Source organism: Barbus barbus (assembly GCF_936440315.1).
Source record: "Barbus barbus genome assembly, chromosome: 20".
Classification (NCBI taxonomy): Eukaryota; Metazoa; Chordata; class Actinopteri; order Cypriniformes; family Cyprinidae; genus Barbus; species Barbus barbus.
In genome coordinates, this window is record NC_136748.1 from 11,262,710 (window position 1) to 11,280,409 (window position 17,700).

At 36.1% G+C, this 17,700-nt stretch overlaps 1 protein-coding gene across 1 annotated transcript; it reads left to right on the forward strand.

Moving 5' to 3' along the window:
* Positions 1-4,221: 4,221 nt before the first annotated feature.
* On the forward strand, positions 4,222-10,020 carry LOC306885987 (cysteine-rich protein 1). Its single transcript, XM_079442829.1, has 5 exons — positions 4,222-4,617; positions 8,247-8,341; positions 8,575-8,632; positions 9,082-9,122; positions 9,221-10,020. The coding sequence occupies exons 1-4, from the start codon at positions 4,578-4,580 to the stop codon at positions 9,120-9,122; spliced, it is 234 nt and encodes a 77-aa protein (XP_079298955.1). The 5' UTR covers positions 4,222-4,577; the 3' UTR covers positions 9,221-10,020.
* The last annotated feature ends 7,680 nt before the right edge of the window (positions 10,021-17,700 follow it).

Sequence of the window (17,700 nt, forward strand, 5' to 3'; positions counted from 1 at the left end):
CGAACTATGCAGAAGACGGCAAAATGAATGGATGGTTGCTCGCTTAATTTTTGTCCTTCAGATTTTGAAAAGTTTGATTAATTTCCAAACACAGAATGGCACACAGAACAGTATATGCATCTATTTGTCACAACTGTAATGCAAAGGTTCAGTGAGAGTCACTTGAGTAAATGCATAAATACACAGTTTGGCCGATCCATTCATGATTAATATCAGATTTAGTACAATTACATTCACATCAGAAGCGAACCGTACCAGAGTTCACATGTAGGCCTACTCCCAGACAAAGCCTAGTTCCTGGGTGCGAACCTGAGTTCAGAAAACAGCGTTTACATTATCCAAACGAACCAAATTCTGATATCAAACAAATTCAGGTATGCACCAAATTTGAGTGCGTGACTTTTTATCAGGTGTGCCTCACACATCCTGAAAAGTGAAACCAAACATTTTGATCGGCCATGGTGGCTGGCTGCAGTATAGATCATAAACCCCACCCTCGCCATGTAAACAAATGTGATGTATACCAAAGTAAAAAAACAACAACAAAAAAAACAACTAATTAAATTACACTTCAAATAAAAAATTTTCCCAGAGATGGGTTCCGTCATATTGGGAAGTTTTTATCATGCTTTCAACTGTCGGACTTTCTAGTTTGCTTTGAGTTAGTTATTTGATGCTATAAAATCGCAAGCATTATTGCGTGCTTGTGATTGTATCTGTGGAATTTTGGGCAAGATTTTGATACTGCGGCTCCAGCTCATGATCACTATAATCGCGCAACCTCATATCTGGAACATTTTGGCTTCACTTCTCTACATTGGAAGGAAGTGGCGACACGTAGTCCAACTTTTTACACTCTGTGCTCTCTAACTGAATGATGCCACCAATGCTCCTCAGAATCAAGTATTCCAGAAAGCCACGTAATCATAAATGATTTATAACCCATAGATGTTAAATACCTTCAATGTGATTAGCAATTTTTGTTGGTTTTTGAATTTGTATCCTGACAGCACACATAAATTGCGAAGACGTCTATTTCATGTGCTCATCTGCCTCCAAGACTTTTCCTGAAAGATGTTAAAAAGACATTTAGAAAATGTGTATGGTTATGTAAAACTGCTTTTTAAATATGTTTATCAGATGTTTGTACACAACAGATGTTTTCCAGATGAAGAACTCTTGGAGACATACAGTATGTCACTATCTAGCTAGTGTAGCTAACTACTTCCTCAAAAGAGTAGTTTGACCATAGCTGAGCTATTTTAAAATGTGTGTGTGTAGCTTGACACGCTGCAGGTTTAAAGTAGTTTCCCCAACTGAAAGCAAGCATTATTAAGCCAGGCTTCTATTAGGTCATCTACAAACTTTAAAGGTTTATCCTTTCATGTTGTTTAAAAACAAACATTTAGAGGAAGTGTGTACTGCGGGTGCTCAGATCAGATAATGCTTTTGGTGCTGGTAAGCAGGCAATGATAATAGAGCTGGAAGGGACCGGCAGGGAAAATTATCTCTCAGCACAGATAAAGATAAAGATCAGTGGAAAATCCTTGATGGTGAACCTCACAGTGTCTACATGAGGAAGAGCCCAGTGAACAGGACTGCAGTTGTACTAGAGATGAAGCAACGGTTGGGCTGTTTGCCGGCAGTTGGAGTCTGCTGAGACAAAACTGTGGCCTGACATGACTGGGTAAACATGGGTGGCACGATAGAGTTAGGAGATTGCTGACAGATCAGCTGTGGGTAGAGCTGTCAAGATAAATCAAACACAGGGCAGAGCGAGGGATGCAGCCACATACAGAGCACATGTGGCACATTAATCATTCTTGTTCATCATACATCAAATATATTGTAGTGAGTGGGGCGGGGCCGAGAGCCGTGGGAACGGAGCGAGGCCGGTGGAGTTAATGATAATGAGCGACACCTGCACCACTCATCGGTCTCGAGTCCCACGGAGGAGCTCCGGAAGGATAAAAGGAGGAGTGACGACAGTGGAAGACGAGAGAGGACCAGGCCTGGACTTTATTTTGTGTTTTGTGTGCGGCAGTTGTCCGTGAGGGGCTGCCGCGTTACGTTTGTGTTTGTTTATTTTGGTTATTAAACTCTTAAATGTTTGCCGATTCCCGTATCCTTCTTCCTGTTCTACGAACTTTGTTACATATATATTTATATTCAGTGCACAAACATATACACTGTACAGCAACAGTCTATGAACACGTTGTTTTTCATGTGCATGTTGAAAATAAAGAAATTTTTGGGATTTTTGAGTTTTATGTAAAATGTACACATCATGCTTTCATTACAATTATTATTCATTAAAAAAATTTATTAATTCATTTAATCATTAAAAATGTTGACATACATAGGCTACACATGCATACATACACACACACACACACACACACACATATACGTATATATATATATATATATATATATATATATAGTGTTGGGAGTAACGCATTACAAATAACACGAGTTACGTAATGAGATTACTTTTTTCAAGTAACTAGTAAAGTAACGCATTACTTTTTAATTTCCAAGAAAATATCTAAGTTACTTTGTAACGCCAGTTACTTTGTCTTCCCATTTATTGACTGACAAGTCTCCTGTCCCCATGTTGGGAGAAATCGGAAGTACAGAGGCGTTGTGTGCGCTGTGTGAACATGATATTACTGCAGTTCTTGACTAAATGTGCATTAATTCATCTCACTCGCAAAAAACCCCAAAAAAACGATTTAGTATTCATCAAAATTAATTAAATCAGTCAAATGCAAACTCAGAATATGACGCAAACCTGCAATAATTAAATATGTTAAATAACACAAATGTATCAAATCCCATTTTATTAATCAATGTCTTTGCTGCTGACCTTTGATGATCCAGTTCAACCATACTAATAAGCAAAAATGACTTCAGATAAACCAACAATTGTGCTTCATTGTTTTTTTATTGCTGAAGAGAACTTTCTTCTCCTGCGTTCTACTGTACAGACATGAAGTTACTCTTGCTTCAGCCTGAGGTTTTTGGTGTGAAAGGGCTTTTACATTTGCTATAAATAGAACTTCTTATATTAAAAACAAACAATAAGCCCTGCTCATATTTAAAAAGTAACATGAAAGTAATGCAAAAGTAACGTAACGCATTACTTGCCATAAAAAGTAACTAAGTAACGTGATTAGATACTTTTTTAGGGAGTAACACAATATTGTAATGCATTACTTTTAAAACTTTACTTTTACTTTTCCTCAACACTGTATGTATATGTATATGTATATATATGTATATATATATATATATATATATATATATATATATATATATATATATATATATAATTTACATAATGTTAACATTAATATTATAACTATGCAAAATTTTCTTTTAAAACATTACTTTGTTAGTTTGAGCATCTCAACAGAGCAATGCTGAATATTGAACCAATGGTGTAAGAAATTACAAATATTTTTACAGATCATAATGTTCTGATATTTTAGACAATTGCATATAAGCAAACACATCTAAATTTAGAAACTGAGAACATCATAGAACAGGAGTGAAGTCATTGCATGTGTGTGTGTGTGTGTGTGTGTGTGTGTGTGTGTGTGTAAATCAATGATTAAATCTGGACAAAGGTGTAATGTACTGAATAAAAAATTACCCGGTTAAACAGCCATAAAATAAAATCAATATCTGTGTGTGTGTACCTAGTATTCTCTATGTTATGAGGCCCCATTTTTTGGTTTTAGGTGTTTTGAAAATCAAAAATAGCAGAAAGTTTTCTGGGGATACGGTGTGTGTGTGTGTGTGTGTGTGTGTGTGTTTGCATACATCAGTGATGTATTTCACTACACTTGAAAACATGTTGAGCAGTTGCCATGGTGCATTTGTCAATCCAAGGGTTGGGCTGAGACACAGCTATACTCTCAGGAAATGTTTGATGTCAAATACTGATGCTGTTTACTAAACGTAAATACACAGAGATCTTTACAACATCCACACACAAATAAGTCACTCAAAGACCTACACAAAGTTCTCTAGGTATGTGCACTGCGCCAGATTCATATTCATAATTGTAAAAGAGTGAATAATAAACCAGCTGGGTTCAGGTCCACTGCTCTGTGTCTGAAAACAAACTCTCATTTTAAAAACACAAAGCAGTGATGACCAGCGTCTTTGATCTGTGAATGAGTTTGTACCGAGTACAGGATCAGATTTCTATCCCTTTCAAACAAGCAGAACTCAACCTGCATCTAGTGCAAAAGATTATTTACACAAACAATGAGCTTCCAGTGTCTGTAAACCAATTAAAAAGCCAGAATACAAAACTGAAAAACCGCAGAAAATGAGCATAAGTATAATGAAGTAAGGCGCGTTCTCGTGTGCGCGCACCCTCTCTCTCTCTCTCTCTCTCTTCCCATCACCGTGTGCAAACTATTTCCACAGTACTATAAATAAGGCTGCGGAGTGTATGAGCGCAAACCAAAGGCGTGGCTGTGTGCAGGTGGACCGTTGCTGCTCTCCATCTCAACTTTCTTCAAGCAGGACTTTCTCCTCCGAGGAACTAAATCACCGCAAACATGCCTAAATGCCCCAAGTGCGAAAAGGAAGTTTACTTTGGTAAGTACTCATGTAAAATATTTATATTTACATACATGCTACTTTTAACAAATAGTTAAAGAACGAAAAGAAAGTCAAAGTACACTATTATGCTGTTATACAATTTATTAATACTTCGATGTAACTAATATAAACTGGTTTGAATAAGCAACAGCACGAGGGAATAACCAGGAAGGAAGCTTCAACTAATGCATGTGAGCTTATTTCCTGTTGCAAAACAGATTTTACACATAACTTGTGCAGGCAAGCATTTGCAGCAAGAAAACACTTGCAGCAAGTTAACAAAAATACAACATATTATAGAAAACACGTTTGCACTAAGGTTTTTAGACTTAATGGAGAATTTCATTGTTGGGTTTAGAGTGGTTAGACTAAAGCTTATGTTTGCTTAGAAAAACCAAAAAATATAGGCCTATATCATACTATAAATGTGTAATTAACATGATTAATAATATTTAGAATAATAAAGAAACAATAAGAACATAAATAGCAGATGGGGCAGTACAGCAGTGACTAATAATGCAAATGATAATGTAAAGTAACCTGTTTTCATTGTGTACTAAACGATTTAAATATTTTCAGTACCATGAAGGCAACAAGACAAGATGTGTCTTTAAATAACTTTGCTGTTTGGCTCATATTCAAACAGAGAAACTGGTAAATATGTATGGAAAATAAAAATTAATATGTGTACATTTTTTAAGTTTCATTGAGTTTTTGAGCAGAGCCTAATTCATTCATAAGCATCTCCTTTGAGCCTTTCTCTTTACTGTAAGTCTATTCCACCACTCTTTTTTCTTCTTTGCTAATTTGCTGTATATTATTTGCCAATATAAACATGCCAGGCAGTTTTGGCAGGTTTCTATCATCAAGCGGTAGAGTTAGACTCTTTACGATACTTTGAAACACAAAGGCTGTCTTTTAATGTATAGCACTCAACATTTTTGAATATCATATCTTCTCAGTATGTAAAATTACACTGTAAAAAAAAAAAAAAAGAAAGCAGTGCCAACTTAAAATTTTAAGGCAGCTTCAGCAGATTTTTGAGTTTTCTCAACTTATCTGCTGAAGCTTAAAATTTTAAGTTGGCTCAACTTTTTCTTCTTTTTTTACAGTGTATATGAACATTTCTTCTGAAATAACAATAAAGATTCCAAGCATCTCACACCATGACTCATTCTGCTTTTGCTGTTATAGTGCTTCTCTAAGCCTGTATCTTTTCCATCATGCAAAATTGCCTCACGTGCCCGGTGCTGGTCTTATTTAATGTTCGAATGGAAACAATCTAACAACCGCAGCCCCTCAGAGATGGAAAGAGAAAAAAAATCCACAGTGAAGATATAAGATAGAGATTAGATCATGGCAAAATCAAAATTGGCTTTGCCATAACCGCAAATAGAGAGTGGATGTTCTTATTTGTAATTCCTTTTAAGCTTAAACAGATGTAAAAGTACATTGTGTAGTTTCTATCATCATCGGACTGATCTGCCAAAATAATTACCATTTCAAACATGTTTCCAAAAAACTTCTCCCAATCTTCTATTGGTCAGTCGAACAGATAGTCCCGCCCCAAACTTACACCATTGGTTCAATATTCAGCATTGCTCTGTTGAGATGCTCAAACTAACAAAGTAATGTTTTAAAAGAAAATTTTGCATAGTTATAATATTAATGTTAACATTATGTACACACACACACACACATATACATAAACTTACTCTTTGCAATTTTATGGGGCAAAAAACATGCTATGTAGAATAAATCAGCTACCGATTACAAATCTCTGTTGTAGATTTTACACCCAGTCAAAGATATTTTGTAATGATAAAGGCCATTAAGAGAGAGAGATTAGTGTGTCCTCTGTGTATTTGGCTGAGGGAAGTTAAGTAATTATTGTCTTAGGTGTGGCTCAGATAACCAAACTATTTCTTGGCAGCATTGCAAGAGCCCAAACCCATTCTAGTGATTCCTTTCTGCCTTGTTTGTCCTTTCAAAATGTTCTTTCTCACATGGACTATTGATTTGGCATCCAACTCTCCCAGCATGTCTGGATCATATGTTCACAGTCTAGTACTAAACAAAAGAGCTTCCTGTGTCATCCACCGTAGTGTGGCATGACTAACTGCCTGAGCTGGGATGAGTATGACTCTTATTACAGCTGTTGTAAGCAATTATAGCAGTTCAGAGTAGTCCATAACTATGGGAATAATGTAGTGTATGTGCTATCCTTCAACGCTCTGCTTACTAGATAAAAGATGAAGCATTATTTGGTGTCTGGGGTCTTTGCTAACATCTCATCACATTTTTCAGATTTACGTCACAGATGGGAAGTGTTAATCTGCCCTTTGTCCATCCTTTGCTTTCTGCATGCCAAAAAGCTCAAACGAATCTTCTCTTGGAGCCATAAATCTGACATCTTTTATAGTGGTCATGCTTTCAGACAGTCTTTGGCGTCCATGAGATGTAGACGCTTGCCCAAAAACTCCCTCGTAAAAAGTACCTCCCCTACTGGAGACGCCCGAGCATGCATGACTTTGTCTTCCCTTCCCACTTCTTTTATGATGTTCATCATGAGGGTTGTTTGGACAAATCTTTCTGCTGAGAGCTGTAGATAAAGACTTCTTTATGGCCCTTTTACAAGGGAAGGGAGGGATGAATTCCTTTGGGAGTGTCCTGCATGTAGCGTCCACACCCACCCATGTTCTCGCTGTCATGACTTTATCTAGAACACAATGATCTGAAAAGATTTGCAGCATGCTGGACTGTAGAGGCAGTCTGCCAGACTTGAGATTTTGTTGACATGAAAAGTTCATCATGGCTTTAATTAACTACATAATGGCTGAAAATCAGCTCATTTTCCCATGCATGATTGACTTTGTATCGCTCTGACTCTTTTATGAAAACAACTTAACGGCTAATGAGTGATCCTTTAGGTTCCAAGTTGTCTATGAGGTTATAAACAGGCCCAGATGGAACTAAATGTTTCTTTTTAGCCACTTTCCGCATTGATTTTTTGGAGCAAATCAGCTAAATGCTTTAATCATAGTAAAATGTGTTGAATTAGGCTCCTTTTCTCACTACACAAGTTCTTATATGTATTTAAGAATACTTATTAAAATATTTAAAGAGATAGTTCACCCCAAAATGTCAAATTTAAGTTGGTCATTATTTAGTCATTATTTAGTTGTTCCAAACCTGCATGACTTTCTTTCTTCCTTCAAAATGCAAAAGAAGATATTTTGAAGAACTATTTTTGTTCATACAATGAAAGTCAGTGGGGTCCAAAACAGCATTGAACTTCATTTTCGTTAAATATAGTGGAGGGAAAAAAGTCATTTTTTAAAATTCAAAGCACATTTTTTTGTGTTCAACTGAAAAAAGTTAGATTCTGAACAACATGAGGGTAATTAATTGAAGATAAAATAAGGTGAACTGTGCCTTTAAATTTTTTATTAATATTGAAATATTGTGGCTAATAATTGACAAAAATGCATTAAAAATGAATAAATAATCGGGGAATTTTGTGAATAATGTGCACTGCAATTCTGCATTAATCAATCCATGTTGGCATATTTATATGTGGTTTTCATATCTATTTGAATTAATGATAATTATCATTGATGTTTCAGCTGAGAGAGTGTCGTCACTTGGCAAAGACTGGCATAGACCCTGTTTGAAGTGTGAGAAATGCAACAAGACCCTGTCGGCTGGCTCACATGCAGAGGTGAGTCACAGAAATACACACGGCCTGCCAACCTCTTACTGGGACAGACCACAGATTAATTTACCAGGCAGACTTAAAAGAGTCCAGTTAACTTTTGGCATATTTTTACCTTACATAAACACTTCAGGGGGTTAGTCTATCAGAGTAATATATCTTGAGGAAGGTCTTGCATAATAGCCCCTGTTCAAGTCCATTAATGTACTGCATACTGACTAATGTGTTTCACCCCACAGCATGAGGGAAAGCCCTATTGTAACAACCCATGCTACGCAGCACTCTTTGGACCCAAAGGTAAAGTTTCTCCAATGTGTCAACAGCTCTGTTTTTGTAGGGTTGCTGTTCAACCAGACCACCACATGGCATAGATTATTGCTTCAGCTCATAAACGCATAGACTGACTGTTGTGGGACAGTACTTGACCACTAGAAAATGGGTTTCTCACTCATCAATTTCTTAATTATCCAGTGGCACTTCATCTAAATATCTTACTGTCAGCTGTTATATAATTGAATTTTGCATCAATGTTACACATATTTTTGACTGCGTATATAGTGTTTTCAGTTAGCATGCTAAACAGATTGCCTGCTAAGATAACACATTCAGTGCAAGTTACTTCAAATAATTATGTCAAAACATTCAATTTCATGCCATATAGTCAATGGTAATGCTGTGTTTTCTATTCAAAACCAACAATGACTGTCATATATAATTATAAGTAATTCTCTTTCTTTTTTCCTCAGGTTTTGGACGTGGCGGCACTGAGAGCCACACATTCAAATAGGTCATTGCACAAGTGAATTCACCAGATAAAAATAATCAATTTACCTTCACTTACAGTAGATGACATGCACTAACTGTATTTTTCTTTTCTATTTACAGGTTTACACACTCTATAAGCTTGTTTTAGAGGAGCTTGATTTGTTTATTTGCCACTATTTTTAGTCACATATTGTTAAACCAAAGACAAAATGACCAAACCATGCAATGTTATAGAAAGTGTTAATTTGTGTAATCTAAATCCATTTTAAAATGTTGTCTGCTATAGCACACAATGACGTTCCATTAGGGACACTAGTCAAAGACCCTTTTATAATTAAACTGAACATTCTATACATTAAATGTATAATTTAAACCCCTCTCTGCTTGTCCTTCACACTTCTTTCTCATTTTATGACCCCTTTTACAACATTTTATCCCTATCATTGCGTCGCACATAGCATCATATTATTGGTTCATTTTAAAGTCTTGAGACCCATCCACACATTTATAGTGCTGCTGGTCTAATGTTACTGGTAGACTGCAAGTCTAGAAATATCTTTAGAAAATGAAATCACAAATTATATATATATATATAGATGCTAAATCTAAGAAATGATTCTAATTTGACTAGGGATTTGTTTTCTTGTTGCTAAAGGAGTACCATTCTGTTGTTGGAAAGTGTTGTTATATAAACTACAGCAGTGCTAATGGAATAAATCATTAATCAGATGAACAATCTATTATGATACAATTTAAACTTACTTATACTGCAAAAAAATATCAAAATGTCACTCGCATCTGACATTTTCTTGTGTGTAATAATGAACACTATGCAGAGGATACTGCTTTAATATGAACTATATCAGTGCTTAACTGCTCACTGCATCATGTAATCAACAAGAATTAATGATTCAAACTCTCTGTGACTGCCACCGGTTTCATTTCCATTCGTTATTCTGTATACAAATCATATAGAATAGTGAAATCACTCCATAAATTCTCTGTCCTATTTTGCCTGCAATCAGGCGGTGGTGTTTTGATAGTCCAATTTAACAAAGTTACTTTGCAACTACCAGTCATTAGAGTGTCTGCTTAATATCTTATTCCTAATTAGAGTTAGTAAACATGTAGTTGCAAATTATTGGGAGTTTGTTGACATGTAGGTGGAAAGTTACTTACAGTTAAGGCAAGGCAAGGCAAGTTTATTTATATAGCACAGTTCATACACAGTGGTAATTCAAAGTGCTTTACATAAAAGGAAGTGAAATAGTCATTAAAAATAATAATAAAAACAAGGAATTAAAAAAATAATAATCACAACAATAAAAACAAAATGATACATACATGATTATACAAAGTGCAATCAGTTCGGACATATAGCACAGTGCTCATTCAACAAATGCACAGCTAAACAGATGAGTTTTGAGTCTGGATTTAAATGTGGCTAATGTTTTAGCACATCTGATCTCTTCTGGAAGCTGGTTCCAGCTGTGGGCGGCATAATAGCTAAAAGCGGACTCCCCTTGTTTTGTGTGAACCCTTGGTATTTCTAACTGACTCGATCCTAATGATCTGAGTGGTCTGTAAGGTTTATATTCAGTGAGCATATCTGCAATGTATTTAGGTCCTAGGCCATTGAGTGATTTATAAATGAGTAAAAGTACTTTAAAATCAATCCTAAACGTAACTGGAAGCCAGTGTACGGACATGAGGACTGGTGTGATATGCTCAGATTTTCTGGTTCCAGTCAGAATCCTGGCAGCAGCGTTCTGGATGAGCTGCAGCTGTCTAATGGTCTTCTTGGGAAGGCCGGTGAGGAGACCATTACAGTAATCCACCCTGCTGGTGATAAAGGCATGAACCAGTTTCTCCAAGTCTTGACTGGAAACAAAACATCTAATTCTTGCAATGTTTTTGAGATGATAGTATGCTGATTTAATTACTGCTTTGACATGACTACTGAAACTAAGGTCTGTCTCCAGAATCACCCCAAGATTTCTGACTTGATTTTTAGTTGTTTGACCCCTAGAGTCAAGGTATGCTTTCACCTTAGTGAATGCATACCTTGTAGTTAGTAGAATGTCTAAAGTGGACTATCAAAATAAAGTGTAACCGAGACGGGTAATGTGAGCTCCACTGATACAGTCTTCACTCCTATTGGTTGTCACTTCCAAAAGTCACTCTGCAGTTGATTAAAGCATTTTTCATCTCTGTCGTGTCGCTGGAGACGTCTACATCCTGGCTGCATCCAAAATTGCATACTTCCCTACTAAATAGTAGGCGAAACCAGTATGTGACAAATGAAGTATGTCCAAATTCACAGAATTCATAAAGAGAGGGTAAAAATGACCTGGATGACTTACTACTTCCAGCAAGATTCTGAAGTGTGCATACGATGGACACTTTACTATCTCATAAAGCCACGGGAGAGGATTTGTGAATGGCAGTATAGTGATGCAACTGATGCTGGTAGGTCACATGACATTGACAACATGGTGAATGTAGTATGTCCACATTGCATTCATACTACATAGAATATACTTTTCAGAGGTCACAAAGTAATTACTTATTCAAAATAAGTACGTACTCAAGAGAGTATGCGATTTCAGACACACACCCTGTCTCCAATAGTCAATGTCACTTGTGTTGCTGGAAATCGACAACTCCATTGCAATGAATGGGATCATGTCACTTTGCCACTGCACGTTACTAGAGTTAATGTGAAAAATATTCCATGTGGAGAAGAAAAAAGCTTTTTTTTGGCACTTGGCGAGTGTTAATTTTAAACCCTGTGCCCCACTAAGAAACAAAATGTCTCCTTAAAAGAACAATTTCCACTTTTAGAGAAGGTGATGCCAACAGATGTTGAGCTTTATACTGAAAAGCTAACCATTTCTGGCATGGTTCCAGATTTCAGAAGCATGAATCAGATATGAGTAGGCAGCGTTAATTTTGAGTAATGCCTCAGAGCACAACCACTTCCAAATAACTGCAGACTAGGAAATAACCTGCCAGAGGGATTAATTGGTAACTATTGAGTCAAAGAGTTTATTTCGAATACCCTTATATGGTAACATACCAGAATGAACACGTGCCGAATCCCACATACATTTCGAGGTGACTGATTCAAAAGGGAGTGTCACTTCCACTCTGTGTCTATTTGACATGCGTGCCTGCCTACACCCATTCAACTCCTTCCCACCACCCAACACAGAATGGCTGCCGGCGGGTCAGAGGACAGCGGTTACTATCGTAACAGACACAAACAAGACCCAACAGTGACTTGGCCAACGCTCAGCCCGGCTCTGTCTCTAGCATTTGCCCCTGAACAAAGATCCTTTATCATGGTGAGATCTGGAATGAGAGAATGAGACAGACAGAAAGGGTTGTTCCCCGGCTTGCTATTTAAAATATTTTTCAAAGAAAGAAGTACTGAGCACACACATAATGAAATGCGACTATTTTAATAGCAATATAATTGAGATCACGCAGCTGTATGGCTTCCACCCCCCCACGCTTGCAACTTTCTCACACAGGAAGGACATTTCTGACTGAATCAAGGCTGTTTGTCATTTTAAGATGCAATAATAACAGAACTGAAACTTCTGTGGATCTTGCACCAGTGATGAACTTGGGTAAACATACTCAAATACAGAAACTGCCAAGCAATCTAAATTTGCATGGCCTCGTCCTCTTTGTTTAAAGTGGTAAAGGGTATCAGTCTCTCACTTTCTTCACTCCGCAGAGTTGCAAAGGCCAGTACACTTTCCTTCAACGGTTTTATGACAGGATATTTGTCAAGCTCCCGCTGACGTTAAATGGGCAAGTGATACAATGCTACGGACCAAAGGGGATTATTACATTTGCCCAAGAATAACACAGTAGTTTTATGTGTGTTTAAGATGCTCATTGAGTTACAGAATTCATATAAAGTTTGTAGCCAACTACATGGTACAAGTAATGGTACATACCATTTCCAGCCCGTTCCAGCTTATCCGCTCTGTTTTAAAAAATGACATTTTTACCACTGCACTGCTTATTTTCATTTAAGCTTCTCAAATGGACCTTTTCACAAAGTTTTTCCTACAAATGTCTTTTCAGTTACAGGGTTTTCCATGTAAGAAAATGAAACCTGCTTAGACAATTTAAAAAGATTTGTAGCACAACTTGAAGCATAAAACTCCCAAGTGACTTGCTGCAGAACATGGTGGGCTATTTGTAATAAGGTGGTCTGCTCTGCACAGATTAATCTAATGGTTTGAGGCACCATATGGTTGTAGTATAAAATAAAAAATGAATAAATAACAAATAAAAAGTGGATTTTGGATGACTTTTATCACATGAAAACGTGAAATATATGTCTTTAAGCTACTAAAACTAAACCAATGACGGAAGTAGGCCTGAATGCAGTTTCCCGGGGAATCCATCCCGACAGCTATAAAATTTAAAGGTATCATATGCGCAAAAATTCTGTTTTATATGTACGCCAAAGTCCATTTCTGCATATAAACAGCATGCCAAATAGAAACATGCTAGTGAAACGTGTTGGTGATACGCATTTTCATGAGACCAGTCTCTTACACTCATGTAAATATATTGAATATATTGGCTGTTTTAGCCAAAAATCACAAGTCTGATTAATTGTAAAAATAATAACAAACCTCTTCTCAACAAGGCGCATGAGTGAGTATCATGTCAAAGTTTAATATTTGTTTGAGTAATGATGTTAGCAATAGCAATGATGTTAGCACAACTAATTAAAAAGTAGCCTATATGAAGATATGAAGAAAGTTAACAAAATATATGTAGGGATCGTGAGGTCATGCAGTTAAATCTTAATCACTGATAGTAATGATTCAAGGCCTGAATTATTATTGTGATTATTTTCATTGTGCAGAGCTCCGAGAAGCTGAAACAAAAGCAGTACTTCATTAAACATGGAATGAATTTTCCATGAAGTTCTCCAAATAAATCTTTCAAGTGCATAAATTTGTCCAAGAGAGTGCAACAGAGTTCTATTCATAGTAAATAGCCCTGCCAGAATGTGACATGAGGGAGAAGCTGTGGTTTGCCATTGAATCTGGTCCTCATCTCTTTTGGCAGTATGTAATATTTGTTGAATTAAATTTTCTGTCCCGTTGGTCCCATCTCATTCTATCCACCCTCACTCACTCACTGGTCTGTCCTCACAAACAGCAAAGCAAGGCTGGAAGCAATCTGCTGTGATGAGCTGCACATTTCTCATCATGTTTAATGAGAAAGTCCGTGTGTGCTAATAAGAATGGAGTGAGAGACAGGAAGACGGCCGAACGGAGCTCCGAGCACCTGCAAGGAGTGAGCGGCTGCACATCTGTCTCTGTTACTGTGTTGATTAGCGAGCAGGGTGGCTTCCTGCTAAATCCCAGAGGCCGGATGTGATAATATCCATGCAGTGCTTGGCTATGTTTGAAATAGGATACCTCTAGAATACAGCACAGTAGCCTATACACTGCTGTTTATTTTTAAACAAAATTGTAGTCGTGAAACAACCGTGTCATTTATTCAGAGTGCATTTTTATATTGGTCTGAATGAAAATCATGGTTTTCAGTTTAAACTTGTTTTGTTCAGTTTGATTACTGTGGCTTTTAATAATTTTAGTACATAACAGGCTGCTACATAACACAATAAATATTCATAACTTTTGAAGTTGTCTTTATTTATAGTATGTAAACTAAATTAAACATTGTCTAGCAAAATAAATCTTAAATCCAACAAATTATTATATTGACCTTACATTTACATTTATGTATTTTCCAGACACTTTCACAGTTACTTTTTTTGTAGTTCAGTTCTTGCTTTCCCTGGGGTTTGGTTTATGTTTACAGAAATTATAGTATATGTATATGGCCTTTATAATAAATCTAATTCTTACAAAGAAAAAAAACTGCCTTTTAGGAAAATAAATATGTTTGATTATTATTAAATCACAATTAAAATAAAATGATAAATATAATTGAAAAATCTGTAAATACTAATACTGTTACAAATCGAAGCTGCCTACTGTTACGTTATTTTGCATTTAAATTGAATTTTGTGTAAAAAATATCTTAACTTTTGGCAGTTTGGTGAATAAGTGAAAAGAGCTGTTAAAAATTGCGGTTGTCATGGACTCTTTCATATTTCGAGGGTGATATTTGTTAAACGTCTATAGTGGTGAACGGAAAATACGACAAATGTAGTTTTTGCATTTTCATGTTCATCAAGAGAAAAAAAAATATTTTTAGGACTTTCGGCGGATTGATTATGTTGGTCATAAGAGAGAAATTTAAGAGTCAAATTTCCTGTCACTCCCCCAGCTGTTGTGTTATAAACACACATGCAGCAGCATTAACTAGTTTTCTGGAGTTTAATGCCAAGATAATAAAACACAAAGCACAGTGTTATAAATGTACATTATATTTTTTTAAATGAAAAAAAAAAACTTAAAATGTGTCATCACAGTCTGTGAAAAGGATCCAGTAGACTGGAAGAGATCGATTCAAGTGCATTGCATTGTGGGATACAGTATGATCTGGCATATGCTACACAGTTTGGTGTATCTATATAGAAAACTCTGTTACGTAATATGTATATTACAGAAACCAGAGAAAGTCAGAACTGCTCCACTGCAGGCCGCCCATTGTCTTTTACACAGTGTGTCTATTAAGAAGGTGATAAAACATGATGGTATCCGGTGCAAAGAGAACATTATTATTATATTATTTATGCATTAAAGCATTGTGTATTTGTTGTACTTTAATATAGTCTGATTTCTATAAAAAAATATATATAGCAAGAAAATAAATTAAAATATTTTTATTTAAAAAATCAAATAAAAAGTCGTAAATCGATCAATCAGTCAATCAATCTAAATGGTTATAAATAAATCTTAATGTTTTTTCTTTCTGATTTTAGTCTGAAATGTGACCTGAACACATTTTCGTGAGGTTCACCCAGTCGACCATCTGTTAAGTGAATCTGTATCAAGTTCTTTATATAACGCACACATTTCAAACGTGATTCCACAACTTTACAGTAAATCACAGGGCCACTAAATCTTAAACCTGTAAACATCTCTCCTGTATTGCTGCTCCCATCGCCCACAGGGACATCAGGCCCAACCAACGGGGCTCATGATTCGTTGGCTTTCCATTGATGAATGAACTAAACCTATCACATCTGTTACAAACGGCCCGGTGGAATTTCCTCCAAACACACTCTACTGAAGTTTGCATTGCAGATTGTGCAAACGCAGTCCTTTGTGTGTCCTTCTACAAGACAAAACAGATCCCCTCTGATCTCTGATTGCTTCCATATGTTGTCTAAGACTGTAAAAAAAAATCATGTTTGCCATTTTATCTCAGCATCTCTTCCAAGTGAGAATGTGCACGAAACCACCTCGTCTGTCTCTCCCAAAATCCCCTGCTGCTTACTTTGAAATACAACAGCCCTGAATCCACAGCAACAGTCACACTTCTCATCACTTCATCAACAGACCACAGTACGTGGTAGATGTGTGATCTGGTGGATCTGCTCGGTGTGCAGGTGGCGTTTACATGCTCTCAACAATGATCGTTTAGTTTTGATGTTTTGAAGTTAGTTTTGTTCTGACATTTGTAGTTTGCATATGCGTTCATAGCTAAATACAACTCTGAAACGCAGGCCTAGCCTTTCATTTGAATGCGTAAAATAACATATGTTAGTGTTACTCTGAATTGTTTGCACATATTTAGCTAGATGAATCTTTATTTGTTTATCTGAAAGTTCTGGAGAAAATTAGTTCCCATCTGCATGGATGCTAAAAACAGAAACATAACTGCATTGCAAGAGCTCACGATTATTTGGCAGATGTTGGCGCCACCCAATGGCAGGAAAAATAAATAAATGTTGACCATTTCGTTTTATTTGATTACTAGCATTATAACATTGGTCAAATGTTGTATACATATCTGTACTGTAGATTGCTTAAGTGTGGTCCCCTCCTCTGCTTGTTATATAAATTAAGCCTTTACAAAAATGAAGTCAAAAAGCAAGAAAATGCTATGTTCATTTTGTTGTATTACGCAATTTGTAACAGAAAAGCGTCCCCCTCGTGTTTCTTTTTCTTTTATTTATTAGTTTGTCCGCTTGATTTTATTTAATGTTTCTGTACTCTATTCATTTTTGTCTTGAGTTTGATCTGATTTTGATGCGTTGACCCTTGAATGTCAGTTTTTAGTTGAAAATTAACATCTGTGCCGTTTTACATTTAATAAAAATAAAAACCGTCAAATGCTTGTTTAGGCCACATCATTAAAGTCTGGTTATCATTTGGTTTGTAAAATTAGTCAAATAAATCAAATAAAAATCACTCTTGCTTATTTCTGTTAAGAAATTATTTTAATTCCCAACGATTTTAACACATTTTAATATATTTATAAGATTTCTAACTTACAGATTTTCATATCACTGTAGCTTTTCTAGTGTAAAAAATACTGTAGACAATGCCACCATGTGGACCATACAACTTATGAAATAAATATTTTAATATTTTAAATTTTTTTATTGTTCCTCTTGCCATCATTTGAGCAATTAAAACACT

Bases quoted from the DNA above. Each gene is read 5' to 3' on its own strand.
- LOC306885987 (XM_079442829.1), top strand. From the start codon at position 4,578: ATGCCTAAATGCCCCAAGTGCGAAAAGGAAGTTTACTTTG. The intron at 4,618-8,246 runs GTAAGTACTCAT...TTGATGTTTCAG, and splicing joins CGAAAAGGAAGTTTACTTTG to CTGAGAGAGTGTCGTCACTT. The intron at 8,342-8,574 runs GTGAGTCACAGA...TTCACCCCACAG, and splicing joins CGGCTGGCTCACATGCAGAG to CATGAGGGAAAGCCCTATTG.